This window comes from Arachis ipaensis, chromosome B7 (assembly GCF_059453495.1).
Source record: "Arachis ipaensis isolate K30076 ecotype BB chromosome B7, ASM5945349v1, whole genome shotgun sequence".
In the NCBI taxonomy this organism is placed as follows: domain Eukaryota; kingdom Viridiplantae; phylum Streptophyta; class Magnoliopsida; order Fabales; family Fabaceae; genus Arachis; species Arachis ipaensis.
This window is the reverse complement of record NC_142442.1, coordinates 139,363,978-139,383,373: the sequence shown is the minus strand read 5'-3', so window position 1 is coordinate 139,383,373 and position 19,396 is coordinate 139,363,978. Positions and strand designations below refer to the sequence as shown.

The following is a 19,396-nucleotide window of genomic DNA, read 5'->3' as shown; positions in this document are numbered from 1 at the left end:
GCGACTTTTGCCAACTCCATTGCTCTTCGTCGTTAAACTATTCCCTTCTAATCTCCATTATATTTCTATCTTTCTTTCTTTCTTTTTTTAGTTTAAACTTGTTATAATTTTAGGGTGCATTTGAAAAGCTTTTAAAGTAATTTTTTTGAGTTTTTGACTTATAAAAAGTAATAGTATTAATGTCTGGTGCAATTTTTAAAACCAAATTGCAATTTTTTAAGAAGTTATTTAGGAGTTTATAGAGAAGTAAAAAAAAAATGACTTCTCTTATAATGCTACTACTTTTTATCACATTTCTATAAAAAAATTATTTTTAGAACTAAAAATCCAAATACAAAATAACTTATTTATAAGCTACTTTTAATATAATCATTTATTGTTTAAGCTATTTTTTCAAAAGTAGCTTAATTAAGTTGTTTATCCAAATTGGGCGTTAGTATCCTAACCAACTTAAGTTAGCCAAGTAATTAACTTATTCGTCCATTTGAGTGTTAAAAATTCAAATATTATTTTGTGCATGTAGTAATTTATTGACTAACGACTTTTAAATAGAGTTCAAATCCACAAGATTACGACAAATTAATCTTTAGTTTATTTGAATTAGAAAATACGGAAGACAACTAAAAAAAAAAATTTAGTTTCCAATTTAGTGTTGAATGGTGTAATTAGAATCCTATATTACTTAAGACTCAAGAGTTGTGTTATTGGGTAATTATATTTTTATGAGTTACTTTAAAATTAAATTATATTTATTCAATCGCAATATAATATCTAAACCTAAGCCAATGTTAATGCGCTTTGGAAAAAGTAATTAAGGATCACAGTGCTCCTTGAATTTTAAAGCTTAAATCATAAATTTTAAAATATGAATTCTCAACTTTAAATATTAAATTATAAGTTTTATACTATAAAATAAAAATCTTAAACTAACCCTAAACTTTAAATTCTATACCATAAATTTAAATTTTAAATTATAAATTTTAAATTTGAGTTATTAATATAAAATACAATAAATAAAGAGTTAAATTTATTTAATTAGCAAAAAAAGCACACTTTTTAGTTCTTACTTAGTAAGAAACTTAAAAATAAATTATAAAGTTGTCCATGATTGTAATTATACTTCAATTGTGACTCTAGACACAAAATAAAATACCAACGAATAAACAAATGTGTAAAGATATTTATTAGAATACAAAATGATGATACGTTTATATTTATAATTAAAATTTATAAATAATATAATTAAATTAGATTTGTATTTACAGTTAAAATATAAATAAAATATAAAAATATAGTATTAACTGATTTTTAATATTTATGAAAAAACTTCATTACTCAGTTGTAAAAAAATTATTATTTTATAATTAATTATTTATTAAAAATACATGAAATAATAAATATATGGTGATAAATTTTTTATAATTGTAGAAACATTTTTTATTGTCAATATACGATCTTCTTCTTCAGTTTAGATTAAATTCTAAACTTAAGCACAGTAGCTTTTTTTTTCATATCTTAATTAAACATCATTTTTATTTTTTAGTCTGATAAGTTAAGAATTAATTCGTCGCAAATTTGAGTTATATTTAAAAAAATATATAAGACGAGATTTAAACTTTCGATACTTAGTTAAACAGATAAATGAATTGACTATTCGGTTAATTTAAATTAATTTTAAAGTATAAATGAACATGAAAGGATGTAATGAAGTTTAGGATTGAATAAATAATGGAAAGATTTTCAAGTGTATCGTCATATCGGTATATCAGTGATTTTTAACCGTTGATCTTAATTATAAAAATATAAAAAATATTATATTTTTTATAATTAAAATTAATGATTAAAAATTAATGATATACCAGTATGACGGTACACTTAAAAATCTTCCTAAATAATGTACGATTAGGGGTGAGGATTGAAGAAAAAGTGGTGTGTGTTGGAAAGGAATGTGAAGGTGCAGGGGAGAGTGAGTGTAATTAATCTCTAATGGACCCAATCTGAGTGCACGTGGGAAGTGGCAACCTACCTTCTAAAGTGTGGAAAAAAACAAAAGCTGTATAGTAGAATCGGTATACTAATAATTAATATTAATTTTTTCGTTAATTACACATTAAATTGCGAGTGGCATATTTAATTAATGAAGAATCAAGAATTAGTTGTTTGTGTCGTGGAGACACTCAGAGAAGATACGGCAGATGTTGTGGCCTTTTGTGATTCGTTAAGCTGCCATCCATTCGACTATTATAATTCATTGATTATTTTTGGTTTAATTATTCTGTTGGTCCTATAATTTCGTAAAATTTTTAATTAGATTTTTATACTTTTTTTTTAATTGGGTCTTTGCATTAAATTTGTTTTTCAATTGAGTCCCTATACTTTCTTTTCCTTTTATTTGAGTCCCTGCACAAATTTTTTTTTAGTTGGGTCCTTATACAATTAAAACAATTACTACTAAAAAGGACCTAATTGAAAAAAAAATTTGGTGCAAGGACCCAATTAAAAGAAAAAAAAGTATAGGAACCTAATTGAAAATTTCGCGAAACTATAGAGACTAATAGAGTAATTAAACCATTATTTTCAAGTGATCAGTTAATTCATTTGTTTTAAATATCTATATATAACAATTTATTAATCAATATAAAATTATAAATTTTTAAATAAAATTTAAATTTGTGATAAATTAATATTTGATAAACTAAAAAATATTATCTCTTAAATAAAAATATACAAATAATTGAATTTTATATTTTTTATTGTCAAAAATTTGTTATTATGTTGCTAAAATTTAAAAAATATAAATATAATTTCAGTTTACGACAAAAACAAACATATGTATAATTCACGTTTTAAATATAAAAAACTTCTTACATAATATAATTATTTATATAATTTTACTTAATAAAAATTTAAAAAAATTAATTTCATATCATAAAATATTATAGAATGAAATCTCACCCAATTTCTGATAATTTTATGGAACTCCTTTCTATCCTTTAACAAAAACATAATTCTATCGCAATCCCTATTCATTATTTTTGTCAGATATTCTGGTTTTTATGTCAAAGTCTCTAACAATAGAAAGTGGAGACAATCCTACATATCAGGTAACATTCCTACGTGTAACAAAAAGAATATTCTTATGTGTCATTGGATAATTTGTTTGCGATAATTCGCCTCTCGGTATAGTAAGCAAAACGTCAACATTATGAAAAAGTCAAAACATTGCGTTTCGCACCAATAACATTATATAGAAAGACTATTCTCTTCTTTTTCCTTCTTCACATTAACAATTACAGAAAATTCTAAGACAACACCCTTTTTCGGGCCAGAAATTATCCACCGAGAGATACTGTGACAAACGGCGAACGACGACGTGACAATACAGTGACGGCGAAGAGCTGACGTCATTATGACATTGTGGTGACAGGTTATACAAGGAACATGAGGTAGGTTTTTTGCTTTGTTTTCTAGCATTTTTTTATGTTTTGTTATGGTCCTGTGAGTGTGGTCTTGCTGGTGATCCTCCTTTACAATTTTATTGCATGCGATTTGGAGTTAATGACTTGTCTGGTTGTTAGGACAAATATTTTTTATTTTAGGATTTAGTAAAGAAATGAAGTAATGAAAATAAGTTAGCAATTTTTAATTAATATTGAATGAGGTATTATATGTTAATTAAAAATTAGTTTTTTTAGAATTTAGTTTAATTTACTGTTATGTTTGCTATAGATGGTTTATGAAATTGTGTTTGTGTTTCACCATGAAAGATGATTTAAAAGAGATGAGAATAGTGTGCTCAACTATATAGATGGTAAGGTTCACAAGTTTCCTAAGTTGGATATAGACTTTGTGAATTTTAAAGACTTAGTAAAAATGCTTAAGGAGTTAGGTTACCAAACTTATAAAAAAATGTACTGGCTAGATCTATTGTAGGGGATATTGAGTTTAGACTCCATATTTTCAAAAAAAAAAAGAGATTAATGAGATGTGTGATAACAAAATGGCTAACATGAAGACTGATGAGCTGTATATCTATTGTGATCATGATGTAAATAATCCTAAATTGTTGGAGGCTGCTATTGATGTGGAAAGAGATACTAACTCATCTAGTGATGATGGTTATGAGAGTGCAAAGATAAAGTTTACAAGCCTCCTCTATCTGTGTTTGAATATGATAATAGTAGTAGTAGTAGTGAGATTTTGACTAAAAAAAAGAGATTAACAACAACAAAAAAAATTGACAAAAAAAAAGAATGCTACTGTAAATAAGAGAAATGTCACTTCATAAAAGAAGAATGTCAAGACAAAAGAAGTTGTGGGTCACTCTTCTAAGACTCAAAAGAAGAAGGCAGCAAAGATATATGTGGGCAGGACTAAAAAATATATTTTAACTCAACCAGATATTATGGATGGACAGAATATTGGGTCTACAACAGCAGCAAACCTAAATGATGATATAGGAGGCCCAAATGTCAGTAATGGAGGCCTAGAAAATATCAATGGAGATAAGCCCAACTCAGAGCCAATTGATGAAGAGGTGGATAGTGATGTTGAAAAGCCTTATGTGTATGAGTTTGAAGTTTTTAACTCTCCTATTTCACCTGATAATGAAGAAAGACCAAAATATTCAGAGTATGATGATAAAACTGATTATGGAGATGTTAAGTTTTAGGTAGGATAATTGTTTGATACAATAGCTCAATTCAAATTAGCATTGAAGGACATGCTTGCATATGAAGGAAAAGAGTTGTAGTACTTAAAAAATGAATCGTTGAGAGTTAGGACTAAGTATGTTGAAGATAGTTGCCATTGGCTTATTTTTACCTCATAGAATAGCCATAAGCTTTGTTTCCAAGTGAAGACTTATCAAAAGGAGCATAAATGTGGAAGAAACTTGACAAGTAACATAGCTACTAGAACTTGGGTAACTAGCAAGTTGGTGAAGAGGGTGATGACACAGCCAATGCTAACCCCTAAAGAAGTAATTGAGCACATAAAGCAAGGCTATCATGTGCATATCAATGAAAAGATGGTAACTTGAGCATTACAGGCAGCAAGAGAAGAAGTAATGAGGAATGAAAGGCAGTAATATGTTAAGGTCCGGGACTATTTGAATGAACAAAGCAACCAAATTCAACAGTTTTTTTGGCCTTAATCCCAGAATTCGAAACACCACCACTATTTGATAGGCTCTATGTATCCCTCTAGATGCATGCAAGTGTGGGTTTAAAGTTGACTGTCGCTCCCTTATTGGTCTATATGGTTGCTTTCTCAAGGGATATTTTTGTGCTCAATTTTTATCTCCAGTTAGTCAAGATGTAAATAATCACTTTTTTTTATGATTGCATTTGCTGTGGTGAGCACTGAGTACACATACACGAAAATAATTTTTGACCATGTATGAAGATGTAAGGTGTTACCTTATGAGAAAGATGGTCTTCCATAAGAAGAAGTAGATGAACTCTACAGAAAAGTTAGCTCCAGTTCAGCAGCAAAGGCTAAATGAGATTATTAAACCAAAAAGTAACAAATAGAATACTAAATGGACAGGTGATGATGATAGAGTCATATTTAAGGTTCAAAGAAGAAATCACAAAGTTGGTGTAAACCTTAGAGAAAAAGCATGCACTTGTAATGCATGACAACTAACAAGTATGAAATTAAGATTTTGTAATTAAAATTTATTATTCATTGATGAAATTGTATTTTGCTAAACTGTTGATTTTTTTATGCATATACTATGATTACTTAGGTTTGCTATGCAAGCACGTTGTAACTGCTATTTTTAGACTTCGCGAGCTAAATCTTAAACTAGAAGACTTTGTTCATGAGTGACTTACCATGGATGCCATTTGGAAGACTTATGAGATCACCATCATGCCTGTAAATAGTGAAGAATACTGACAAAAGATATCATCAGCTGACTATAAGTCACAAGCACCATTGATCAAGAGACCTCCTGGACGTCTAGTACTAAGAAGAAGAGTTGACAAAGTATATGAAAGTCAGTTAACTGAGAACAATGATACAAAATTGAAGAGGTCATTCCCGGTTACATGCAGTAAGTGGAAAAAATGTCATTATTATAAAATATGCAAATGAGCTCCAAGAAATTTCAACTGGAAATAAAAGAGAAAGAAGCAAAGAATTACGGAGGCTACTGACAATCCATCAGGACAGCAACAACCAGTCCAGTCAACTGAGCAACAGGTATCATGTAGCATTAGTAGTTTATAGTGTTAGTAGTTTTAAGTGTCTTTGTATGAAGTTGACAGGGGTTTAAGAGTCTCTTATAAAAAAATTTAGGTATTTAGATGTCTAAAAAAATTGATTAGGATTTAATTGTCTTTATTTAATCTATTTGCAACATTAGGATGTGCCTCCAACAGGTAATGCTTCAGGGCCAAATAGAGTTAATCTAGATGTGACAAATGGTGCACTACTGGAGAGTGAAGCAATTGATCTTGTTGTAGGTGCTACTTGTATATAATTTTGTATTTGAAACTTTATAAACATATTAAACCTAAACTTTAAGTTTGGTTATGCATATAGGCTAAAACTAAGAAGCAGAAGAAGAAACAAAAAAAAATTATAAAACTACCACAATAACAAAAAGACGAAATTTTACTTTTTCAATCTATACCACCAGCTGAGGTAATGAAATATAATATATCAATCATAGTGTTTCTGAATTTAAGAATTGAAATTTGTCATTAATTTGCCTTGTTTACCAGGTTCAACAGGTCAATATTAATCCTCAATCCAATTCCACAACTTATAATGACATACCACCAAGGATCACACCAATAATAAGATCATGGAGAGTAAAACAGCCCATTGTGAAGCCATGCTTGTCCAATTTGAACTTTCATGGTGTCAATTCCGTTGCTAAACCAGTTGTGACTGCAAAAGCATCCATATCAGCACCTCCTAAACCAAGTAACAACAATAGAATTTCTATAGAGATATTAGCAGCCATAAGCTCTAGTACAGCAGCAAGGCTTTTTCAATTTATCTCAACTCCAAGCCTCAATGAATCCTCGGGCTTAAAGACACCAACTAACTTCAGTGTACCTGCTGTTTTCAATCTTTTAAGAAAGAAGTGAAGACTAAAATATGCTTAATTTAAGTTGCTATTTTTCTATTACTAGAATGATGTAGTTGTTTGTGTTTATTTTAGATTGTAAGTTGTGACCTTTATTGTCATGTCAATTTATGGTCATGCTTATTAGACATTATGACATAATTTAAAATGTTTAGATTTTGGGATAATGCACTAAAATTTTCAAAAAAAACTAATGGCTAATGATATATTATGCTTTTGAATTATATTGATATTTAACAATGTTATGGTTTAAAATATTAGTCTACTGAGCAAGTTGAAGCAACATTCAATGACTTCATACATAATTCAATTAAAATTACATAATATTGTTATTTGATCAATAAATCCCTATCAAAGTTACAACAATCTTAAATTAAGTCACATAACTCTTACAATTAACACAATACAAATTTCACAGCAGCAGTAAAAAATATTATAAACTCCAACACACTCTAAAATCCTAACAATGAAATTCTTGTTTTGGTTTGTACTCTGTTATATAATGATAGCTCTAATTTTGTCAGTCTCTCATTTGTCTTTAACAATTTGTTTTGCACCTTAGATTCTTGTCCTCCCGTATCACCACTCTACAATTTGAAGTTAATATTTTCTGCAATTATCTCATCAAACCATTTGAAATACTTACAGTATTGTTGTAGAGTCTACAAATAACAAAAGAAATTAATTTTTTAATATAACACAAGTACAAAAAATTAGATTCAGATGAATGGTTACTTACCTTAAAGTAACAGCAGCTCCAAAACAACCTACTAGGGTTTAATCTAGTTCCATATTCGAACATGATTGCATAACATCTACAATTGCACTGTGGGTGTTCGCCGTGTTCAAAATTTTTCTTCCTCTTCATTTCGATAGTGTCCACCTTAACTTCTCCACAACGCATCAACCTTTCGATAGTCTTCCATGAACGTCGATTCGAATATGACGATTGCTCTATGCATCCCATTATTCTTTGTTAGGATTTCAAATCCTTTTAGTAACGAAGAGAATAAAGAGAGTGAGCGATTTTAATCCCTTTTCATAACCAAAACACAAACCTTTTGCTAACTGTGTAGGGGGACAAACGGTCCCAAATAAATTGTGACTAACACGTAAGAACGTCACCGCCTTTTATTGTCGGAGAATTTCACACAAGGGCTAAAAGGTCCAATGGAAGTGATGGATAAGGATCGCGATGAGATTATACTTTATTTAAAAGGCAAAAAAGGGTTTTATGAGATTGTTAGGAACCGCTTAAAAGGTAAAAAAGGATTTCGTAAGATTGTCAGAAATTGGAGTGAGATTTTTTTCAATATTATATATCTAACAAGCTAATCATGTTATTTATCTTTAAAATAAGGATATTTATGTACGCATGTGTACTTTATTATTATTTTATGAGTGAAGCATTATTTTTGTCCTCAATATTTGAATTAAATTTTAAAATTATTTTTAACATTTTAAACAACCTATTTAAATTCTCAAGATTTTAAAATTGTGACAATGTTATTTTACCGTTAATACTGTTAATAATTCTAACAAACATACGCACATGAACGTTATTATAATTTACCATAATAAACTGATCTTATATTAACGTTAGTGAAAAATAGAAAATTAAATAAATAAAAATAAATAACACTGAGAATACAAAATCTTAACTACATTTCGCTCCCTCATATGCTAGTGTTATTTTATTTTATTTATTTATTTTTTTTACTAATATAGTATTAGGTTTTTAGTACATTATAATAGTTATTATATATATTTTCGTTACAATATTATTAATAGAATTGACAATATATAGAATAACATTGTATCAATTTTAAAATGCTAAAGACTTAATAAAATATTTACGATTTTAAAAATAACTTTGAAGCTTGATCTAAATATTTGGACAAAAATGATATTTTATATATATATATAACTCTAAATAAAATTTCTATATTTCTAAAAACTAAAAATAAAAGATAAAAAAAAAGATTAGAATAGTAGATATAGTTCTGATTCAATGGGTTAGGTCCACTTACTTTTTTTTTAATGTTTCAAAATTTTATTATTGGAATAATCGAAAATAGCAATATAAAAAAGATATCATTATTTATTAAATAAAAAAAAGAGACTGATAAAAATGTTCTACTTTATAAATAGACTAAGTACTAAATAGACTAAGTAGAAATTGGAGTTAGCGATCCCGCGATACTTAATGTGGGAGTCAAATTTTATTTTATAATGGTGAGATCATTTTAAATAAATACACACGGAAATAAGTTATTTTAAAATGTTACAATGCTTATTTATATATAAAACTTATTTATATTGTTATTAAATACTTTTTATTTTAAAATATCTGTAAAAATAGTTGATGCTTGAAAATATATAACTTTTCACTTTTAGTTTTAAAAAATAGACACTAAAATAAGTTATTTTAATATAAAAAATGAACATTTAATTAAATAATAATATAAAACTTATTTATATTGTTATTAAATACTTTTTATTTTAAAATATCTATAAAAAAACGTTGATGTTTGAAAAAAAAAAAATATATATATATATATATAACTTTTCACTTTTAATTTTAGAAAATACACACAAAAATAAGTTATTTTAAAATTATACGAAACAAACATTTTATTGGGTAATAATATTAAACCTGTTTATAGTGTTATGAAATAATTTTTTATTTTAAAATATCGCTGTAAAAAAATTATATTTGAAAATGTATAACTTTTCACTTTTAATATTAAGATGATATTAATTATTTTTTTCAATAAAATTTTTAATTCAATTATAATTATTGAATATAAACTCAAATTTGCGCGCACGCGCATATATATATATATATATATATATATATATATATATATATATATATATATATATATATATATATATATATGGCTAATTTTATCTCTTCATGTTACTTTTATCCTTACCAATGTTCATTTATTATTTTTATTAATTGATAACTATGGAGAAACAATAAAAACCAACCAACAATAATAAGCTAATATGGGTTTTAGATGTGCAATTTTAGAATGTATAATTTGTTACTAATTAATTATTGACTAATTTTTATCATTTTCCTAGCATATTGTTTATTAATATGCATGTTTTTCTTTGTTTTGGATAATGATTTTAAAAGTGATATTGATATTTTTTGTTTTTCTTCTACTAAAAAAATAACCTAATAACTATTTGTATATCCATATAATATAAACCTCGAGCACATTAATTAGAATAATTAGGGGACTTGGTGCAAGTAGTTTATTAATGGAATGCTGAATCTCAAGGACTTGCTTGAGTGGCTGGAAATCATTTATTATCAAAAAGGAGAAGAACTCAATCTATCTATCTCTCATGACCAAGTTGACACATGTTTATTATCTTCATATCCCACAATTATTTTATATGTGCTGAACTCTCTTTTGTAGCAAATATTTTGGTTTTTCATGGTATCTTTCAATTTGATAACTCAAAAATTAATTCGTTGTAAATTAAAATTCTATTTAAAAATTTATTATTAACTGATAAATTATTACATACAGCTCCCAACATTTATTTAAACGAACTAATGGGTTATCCGTTGTACCAACCTGCAATTTGGAATGTAACAAATATTTTATAAGATAAGGAGTACCAAAATGAATGTGATCGATCTGAGTGGGAATTAAATTTACGTGGGATCAATAATACTAACGTATAAAACAATACTTGTCTTTAATTATTCACCTAGCTAGCTACCACTTCCTGTAATAAAAGTCACCGGTGCAATAATTACATTGCTAAGGACACCATTCAAATCAAAATTATTAGTATGATTTAGCCGTATGTTGTTAGATAATAAATGAGAATAACCTAGAAACTAAATTTATTCGGTAACAACTAAGAATATGAATCACCGTAAATTTACTTGATTCAGAAGTTAATCGTACAGTTGCATTGATCGAATGTTGGTTAGTATGGAATGAGTTGAAGAATTTTTTGAAACGTAATTTAAAGGTGGATAAAGAAGTTTATCAGATTATTGTTTATTAGGCTGTGTTTGTTTATAGAGACAGAATATTGAGACATAAACACAGAGACACAAAATCATGTTTGACAGAGGAGACATGCACAGAGACAGTGTATCTAGAGACACTGAATTAGTGTATTTTGTGTCCATCCTGACAGGAAGGACACGAAAACACTAATAAGGGATACAACTTATTTTTTATTCTTTTTTTTTATTACTTTTGTTAATTTTTCATAATTATATTTTTTTATTATTATATTTTTCATCTCAAATTTTTTAAATGAAAAAAAAAAGAATAAATTAGATTTTTATAATTTGTTCTAGTTTCTCACCAAATAGAATATAAGAATATAAAATTTTGTGTCTTTGTCCATCAGTGTCTTGTCCTGTCCTGTTCTCAGTGTCTTGTCCTGTCCTGTTCTCAGAAACAAATGCAGTCTTAATGAGTTTTGTGCTATTATCTAAAATACTTAGACTAAAAAAAATGACAGGATAATCAGGAATCAAGAAGCAGGTGTTATCAACAACTCGATTAGAAACTAGAAAAAATGGACTGATTTTGATTCTTTTAGTTATTGATGACAATGTTGGAGATGATTACAGTTTAATTTTTTATTTTGTCACTTAATAACATTATAACCTTTTACTTGCTCCACTTTATTGTATTAAATTTTTTGTTCTAAAAAAAACTAAGAATATGAATAAATATTGGTAACGTTTGATTTTTTTTTTTTAAAGTTAACATGATGGGGTAACGTTAGGAAGCTTCTGTTGTCTTTATTAGTTTAAATCTATGATTCATTTTGGGACATTATAAACATTGGATCCAATGTCACATATGCGTATAATACACCTAACCAAAGTTATTAGATTAGATGCAACGTTTTCTGTTTCATTTGTGTGAGTTCTTCATTCATAGCCATGTGAGGCTGAAACGTGATCACATATTACATTTCTTTGTAATAATAGGCAAATTAAAACCAAAATAAAATGTACAACAATTTTATTTGACAGACCATATATAATTAAAAAGCATCTCTATGTGCCAAGTATTAATATGTGGGGTGCGATGGAAATTGAAATTTCATAAAATTATTTATTCTAAAAATTTAAGTTGATTGAAGGAGGTATATATACAAATAATTATATTTTTAACATGTTTATACAGCAAGTGTAATAACCTTTTTTAGGTTTTGCGTGAATTTATTTGTATAGAATTTTCTTTTTGTTTTTATTATTTGTCTTATGATGAATTTTTTTTGTACGATATATAAAAATCGAACTTTAGATTTTTAGATCATAAAAATTTTGATATTATACTATGAAACTACTTTTTTTTTTAAATTTAAATTGACAGAAAAAGACACCTAAATTATATCTCTACAAGTTCATCAAACTGCGCGGCAAGTTCTACAACAAAATTACAAATTTCATGCAAGGGTACAAAGATCATTTCTTCGGCATATCGACAATCTTGCCATCTTTGATTGTTTTAAAAACCCCGATTGCCGATGTGTCGAAGTCAGGAGCCACGATTTTCACTTGAGCTTTAAGGGCCTCTTCAGTCATCAGGATCGCGCTCATCCCTTGCTTCACGGTCTCTTTGTGCTTCTTCTTAAACTCTTCAGCTTCGGCTTGAGCAGTCTTAGCTGACGAGACGGTCACGTCGCGTTCTTTCTCCAAAGCAGCCACCCGACCCTGCGCAGCATTGAGCTGGCTCTCCAAAGTCATCTCCCGCTCGGTTAGCCGGGAGACGGTGGCATCATAGGTCTTCAATTTTTCCTCAGCGAATATGGCCTTCTCCTCAGCAGCTTTAAGCTTCTCCTCCGCTTTGGACAGCTGCTCCCGAAGTGTTTCAACTTGAGCCTTAAATTGATTGTTGGCCTTAACAGAAGATTCGAGCTTCCTATGCATCGACTGCATTCCCGACAGCTCAAACTCGGCCTTCCGAGCTATGGCGGCGCCGCGGAGGAGAGTACGGTACATCCACCTCGCCTGTCCCGGAAGGTCGGAGCCATGGAAATATCCTTCCGTGCCGGGAAGCAGCTGGGAGTCTATAAATTTTCCGGCATCGAAGTTCCTCTCCATCACGGTGAGGGCTCCTTCAGGACTGGAGGACAACTTCTGCCTCTTTGGGTTGTGGATAACCTTCAAGTCATCCTCCTCGACTTGTGGATTGGAGGTCGAGCCCCCAGTACCGACCACCTCCTCATGAACAGGAGAGACACGCACCTCGTCAGCATTGCGGTCCGGCATCTCGACATCATGGGGTGGAGACACCGCTTGGTTCTCCTTATTTTCAGGCGGGGTCTTCGGCTTTCCGTCGACCGTCTCTTCATCGTTGTCATCAGCCAGAAAGGTATTATACAAATTCTCAAGACCTGTCACCTCGGCAGACATTCCCACTACAACAAAATAGTAAAACAGGTTAGTCATGAAATCGGCATAACAAATCGAAGCAACAATAACGCAAGAAATGCAAGTTAAAGCTACTCACAAATATAATTTCTAGTGACTTCCCGGTCACCCATAAGGAGGTGGGGATTCACGTGGTTTCTCCCAAAAACGGCCAACAACCCGTCAGCAATCTTTTTGTCCACAGCGGACATCCCCTTATAGGTCACCTTAATAAAGGTGTTGGACCCCGCCCCGAAACTCCAATACGTCGGGATGAGGCGTTGCCCTTCTAACGATAGCCAGAAAGGATGACGACTGTTGACTGGGCGCACCTTGAAATACTTGTCCTTGAACCCATGATAAGAGTCCTCAAACAAGCCAAAAATCCTCCGACCCTGGGCAGATCGGAAGGACATGAATCCTTTCCTTGCTTTCCCTTCTTTGGAAGGATTCGTAAGGTTGAAGAGATAAAGAAAAACGTCGACAGACACCAGCAGCTCTAAGTATTCACACACCATCTCGAAACAGCGGATGGAAGCCCAACTGTTCGGATGCAGCTGAGACGGCCCCATGGATACTCGGTTAAGGAGCGCCATTTGAAAAGAAGAGAAAGGGATGCGAACCCCCCAATTGGGTAAACATTGCCTTGTAGAACCAAATCCAGTCGGTAACTCAGGGGGAGTGGAGGTTGAGTTTGTATAACCGTTCGTTGGGGGCGGGGACGAAAACATCGTAGTTAGACTCCTCGTCGATCCCGCCGCACAAGTATTCGACTTGACGGAACTCGGTCAGCTCCTCCTCACCCATTTGGTTTAGGGAGTCCTTCACGTCGGAGGTCACCCAAGCATATCGGTCGTAACCCGCGCTTGAGGTAGAGGATCGTGAAACGTGACGAGGCATACCTACAGTGGGGGCACCACTTGGTTAGTCAATGAGGTTGGGAACTCGGAAAAGGTCCTGAAACTACATTTGCCTATTCAGCAATTGAAACCAAGCATGGCTGAAGCCAATCCTAAGTAAAAGCCTAAAAGTAAATGCCTTGGAATGGTAACCCCCCTAATGCACCTATCTAACACTAACATCAGCCAGCATACAAGTTAAGCCATAAGAGCAACATGCATACAGGAGCATAGACAACGAAGGTAAAATAAACACAAAACAAAGAATGAGGGGCGAGCGCTTACCAGGACAATTGCAGCGAGTCGAAAGGGAGCAAGAAGGAGTGAATGCACAAAGATGCAGAAATAGCAATGGAAAATTTGAGAGGGAAGAAGATGGAAATTGGAAGAGCAAGGAAATGAAGTGAAAATAAAATGCAAAACTGACTGGGGGATTAGAAAACTGACTCAAGAAGCGTGAAAGGTAAAGGGCAAAACAGTCTTTGCGCACAGGGTTTCAAAACAACCCATTATGAGCATTAAATGCCTGACGCGAAGAACGAGGCAACGAAAGGTTATCCCCAGCAACGAACAGACACGCGTGCAAAAGACACGTCCTCTCCACGAGCGGCCGACCTGGCGACAACACGTTAGAGAAAACATAACGCGCCACCAACGGCGCTCACGACCATTGCTGGCACGTTGGGGGCACTGTTACGGTCCAGCCCAGCTAAGCATGGAGACTGACCCGGCCCGGAGACCTGCTGACCCGTTTGGGCGGGTCATCGTGCCCGCCTGACTGGCGACCCGGCCACGTACCCTCCTTGCCAGCTGCACAATAGCTGGGAAGAGGAAAACTTCCTGGAAGGAGGCCTCCTCCTATGGGGCCCACTTTTCTGACATGGTATATAAGGGGAGGGTCCTACCCCTCCCTAAGGTATGTCACACACATCTCCTTACCCCCTTTTCTTCCTGCACACCTAACTGACTAGAGCGTCGGAGTGTCTTTGCATGTGACACCCCCCTCTCCACACAAAGAGCTCGGGGCGTCGGTTGCTCCAGCTCCATCCCCGCAACCCGGAACCAGGCGCTACCCCACCTTACCCACTGAAGGATCTCTCCAAACCGTCCGGTACCCGAGCAACCGTACAAAAGTATAATATTTTTCTTCTCTTCTTTTCTTATTCTTTCACAATTTTATCATGATATCAGAGCCTTGGTATCTTCCTTGAAGATGATACATAAGTTATCATCTTTCTGGTGAAAAATCATCCTACTTCTTTTTCATTCTCCTCCCACGATGAATAATCAATCTTTTAATTTAGCTCAGAATCCAACCAATCTCTATTACGTCCATCCAAGTAAAAATCTAACATCAGTCTTGGTTACACCTGTTCTAATAGGAAACAACTATCATTCATGAAATAGTTACTATGGCCTGCATGCGCCTTCTTCCGGCAGTTTCATCTGCACCTTCTTCCGGGAGTTTCGTCTGCATTCTGTTTCAGCAGTTATGTCTGCATTCTGTTTTAGTAGTTCAATCTGCATGTGTTTTAGCAGTTCCATCTGCACTCTTATTGCGCTCTATGCGCCCTCTTTTTCTACGCAGCACGCCTCTTCTTCTATTATATACTCTTCACAAAAATCTATGGTCCTATCATACAGTGTTAAAACTCATAATATAGACACGCACAAAAAATCTATGGTCCTATCATACAGTGTTTCCTTTGTCCAATATAGAATCTATTCAACTAAAAAAAAGCGGTATGTCCAATATATGCAATGTGGGGATCCAAGTTCAAGATCTACATTCGTGATAATATGTTCACGATTGGACAAACAACAAATTTACCACTCTTTGTTCTAGGTCAACGTATGTTTCTATATATATAGACCCAGTCTCTGGTTTGACAAAAGGTCCAATTATGTGTAATAATAGCATTGTAGCAGCAGCGGGTATAGTTTAGTGGTAAAAGTGCGATTCGTTCTAGGGACCCTTAAAAGTTAAGGGATCCCGCCCTCCATTGATTCATATCTCGATCAAAAACTTTATTTCTTACTTAAAGGGATTTTGAATCCTTTATTCCTCTCAATGAAAAATTCAAAGAATAATCTAAATTATCGTAATTTGTATCTAAGAAGAATCAATTCTCAATTGACAAATTGAATTCTAATATTATGAAACAAGCATATGTCGCCCATTTTGACCATTTTCGTATTTAAGCTCTTTTCTTATACTCTTTTTTTTGAGAAGGTTGGGGTGCTCTTCTATAAATGATTATATCCTTTGTTTCTGAACTGATGAGCACATCTGATAGATATAGGAGTGTCGCCATAATACTTCGTTTCGGGCATGGTTCTGTGGAAAAGTATGATCCTTACATGGTTTGAATTTACAGAAGAACATACCATGATCTCTTTGATGGATTTTTGAATTCTGGAAATCTGAATCACACATGTATCTCCTCCAAACAGTTGTTATTGACCATTCTCCTCCACTCACAACATCTTGGATGATTTTAGGCTCCCATTTAGGGTAATTTTTATGCATGAAAAATGGATTGTCTCTAATGCTAGGGTAATATATGCTATTGTAAATGCTCCAGTATACTCCAAACTTGTAAATGGGTCTGTTGGAGATAACTGTAGCTGTCTTTTTTTCTCTTTTCAGAGCCTCCCTCTCATATGGTGCTTGCTCCACTATTTTACCATTCAACTCTATTATTCATGATGCTAACATTCAATCCGTGATATGTAATTCAGTAGTACATTCAGTAATAGTTTCTGTCTTTAGAGCAATCAGAGCTATACGAACCTTTCCATCAACTTTAATGCCAATTTGTGCACCTAATCGTCCTCAACCGTAGGCATAGAAGGATACTACGTCTTCCTCGGTAGTGATGATGGTGACCGGAGTTGATAGGGCTTTGGAGGCAATATGATCTTCGGAATTCCTAAATAAAATGGTGAAGTATCCCCTGAACGTTCCTGGATAGCATTTGATAGACATAACTATCTCACGACATAGCCGATTTATAGATAGACATAATTATCTCACTTTCTAAATCGTTCACAATCTTTCAATATAACTTTTCACTACCAATTTTTTTTTTTTATTTTTTCAATCTAACAAGTTGAGCTTGGGGCTGATCTAACCACACAATTCCAATTTATAGGTCGGCAGCTCAACCTGTTTAATTGAAAACTTTCGCAGGTCAAGCTTGGGGCTATGATCCGTCTGTTGGCTATAACTCGGCTCAGGTAAAATTATAAATCGGAATCTGGTTAAAACTAAATACACATGTTTTATATCAGGAGTACGTGAAGAGTACGTGTTTTGCTCTCCTAACCAAGGTTGTCAAACTCGCGAGTCTAGGTAAACTCGTAGAGCTGACCTAGACTCGACTCATAGACTCACTCGACTCATAGACTCGTACGAGTTTACCTGTTATATATATATATATATATATATATATATATATATATATATATATATATATATATATATATATATATATATATATATATTTACTCAGATATAGACATTCAAACTTAACAATTTCAACATCAAAACACATAATAAATTAACATAATACTACAATTACAAGTTACAACAAGTACTCTAGATCACACATTTAAATCCTTCACAAGTATGTATCTAGTTCAAGTCAACATAAAACACACAATCAATGATAATCCTAATCATCACCGAATCTTCTCTTTTTCAATGATGCTTCTTTAGCCTCCACACAGATTTTCAACATCACAACCTTAACTTCTTCAGGTACTGAAGCACAAGGCTCTGAATTCTCTTTAGTACCGGCAAGATAATGCTTGAATTTATAAATCCCTCTGCTTATAGTCTTTGAGCAATAATTACACTTCACTTTTTTACCATTGCCTTGAACATCAATCTCATGTTTCCATCCTATATCACTTCTATTTCCAGTTACATTTTTCCTCCTAGAAACAGCAGGTGTAGGTCTAGGAATACTAGGAAGCGAAGACCCTGTCCCTGAACCAATATTCTCAGACATTTTGTATTTTTATCCCTAAAAATCAACAACCTAGATAACAAATTCAGATTCAAATTATCCACTAACTAAATTCAGATTTCAGATTCAGATTCAGTTGATAAATAAAAAATTCAGATTTCAGATTTCAATTGCCAAGTGATGAGTGATCCACTATCAAAGTTGAATTATAATTATTCATAACTAACACTAACTAAACTAACACTAACATTTCAGTAAACCACACATTTTAACCATGAAGCATGAAGCATGAAGCAGCATCAGTTTACTAACTTATTAAAGCATGAAGCAGCATCAGTTTAATTTTTTTCTATCATATCAAATCTCATTAACCAATTCTGTGTATGATTTAAACTAAACAAAAAATTTTTTAAAAGGTTAATATCAGAAGTTCAGAACCAAAATTGAAGAATTCATACCAAAATTGTTAATATTTGAATTTGTTTAAAAAAATTACCTTGGAGAATAGGGGCAGAATTGAAGCAGATCGGCAGTGCAGAACAGGGGCGACGAACAGGGGAGGCCGGGAGGCAAACACAGTGAAGCAGAAGTAGAATTAGAAGTAGATCGCAGAACATGGGCGACGACTGACGAACGCAGAATAGGGGCGGTGATGAACAGCGTGCCGTGAATCGTCGAGTTCTCCGACGTGGGTGGTGGGCTGGTGTCGGCGATGTAGGCTGTAGCACGAGGAACCTTCACCAGTTCAGGACATCAGGACACGAACGATGGGGGGTGGTGGGCTGGTGGGCGGCGTCGGCGATATACCACGACTCCACGAGGAAAACTGGTAGTAGTTAGGCGAGGCGACAGGCGAGGGATGAGGGATCCATCCGCCCTCTACGTGGCGGCGCAGACAACGGTGCTGGTGGATGGTGACGGCCTCAGCGAACGTTGGAGAAGAAGAAGAGAGTGAGGGCGCCGTTTTCGAATTAGGGTTATTAGGTTAGTGGTTTGGTTAGCT

General features: G+C 32.7%; 1 protein-coding gene across 1 annotated transcript; it reads right to left on the bottom strand.

Annotated features, from left to right (window-relative positions):
* Window positions 1-12,572: 12,572 nt before the first annotated feature.
* Window positions 12,573-13,732, bottom strand: LOC148554329 (uncharacterized). Its single transcript, XM_088495111.1, has 2 exons — window positions 13,621-13,732; window positions 12,573-13,528 (listed from the first exon to the last, which is right to left on the bottom strand). Exons 1-2 carry the CDS (start codon window positions 13,730-13,732, stop codon window positions 12,573-12,575), a joined length of 1,068 nt encoding a protein of 355 aa, XP_088351237.1.
* Between the last annotated feature and the right edge of the window lie 5,664 nt (window positions 13,733-19,396).

Bases quoted from the DNA above. Each gene is read 5' to 3' on its own strand.
- LOC148554329 (XM_088495111.1), bottom strand. From the start codon at position 13,732: ATGTCCGCTGTGGACAAAAAGATTGCTGACGGGTTGTTGGCCGTTTTT. The intron at 13,529-13,620 runs GTGAGTAGCTTT...ATTTTGTTGTAG, and splicing joins AGTCACTAGAAATTATATTT to TGGGAATGTCTGCCGAGGTG.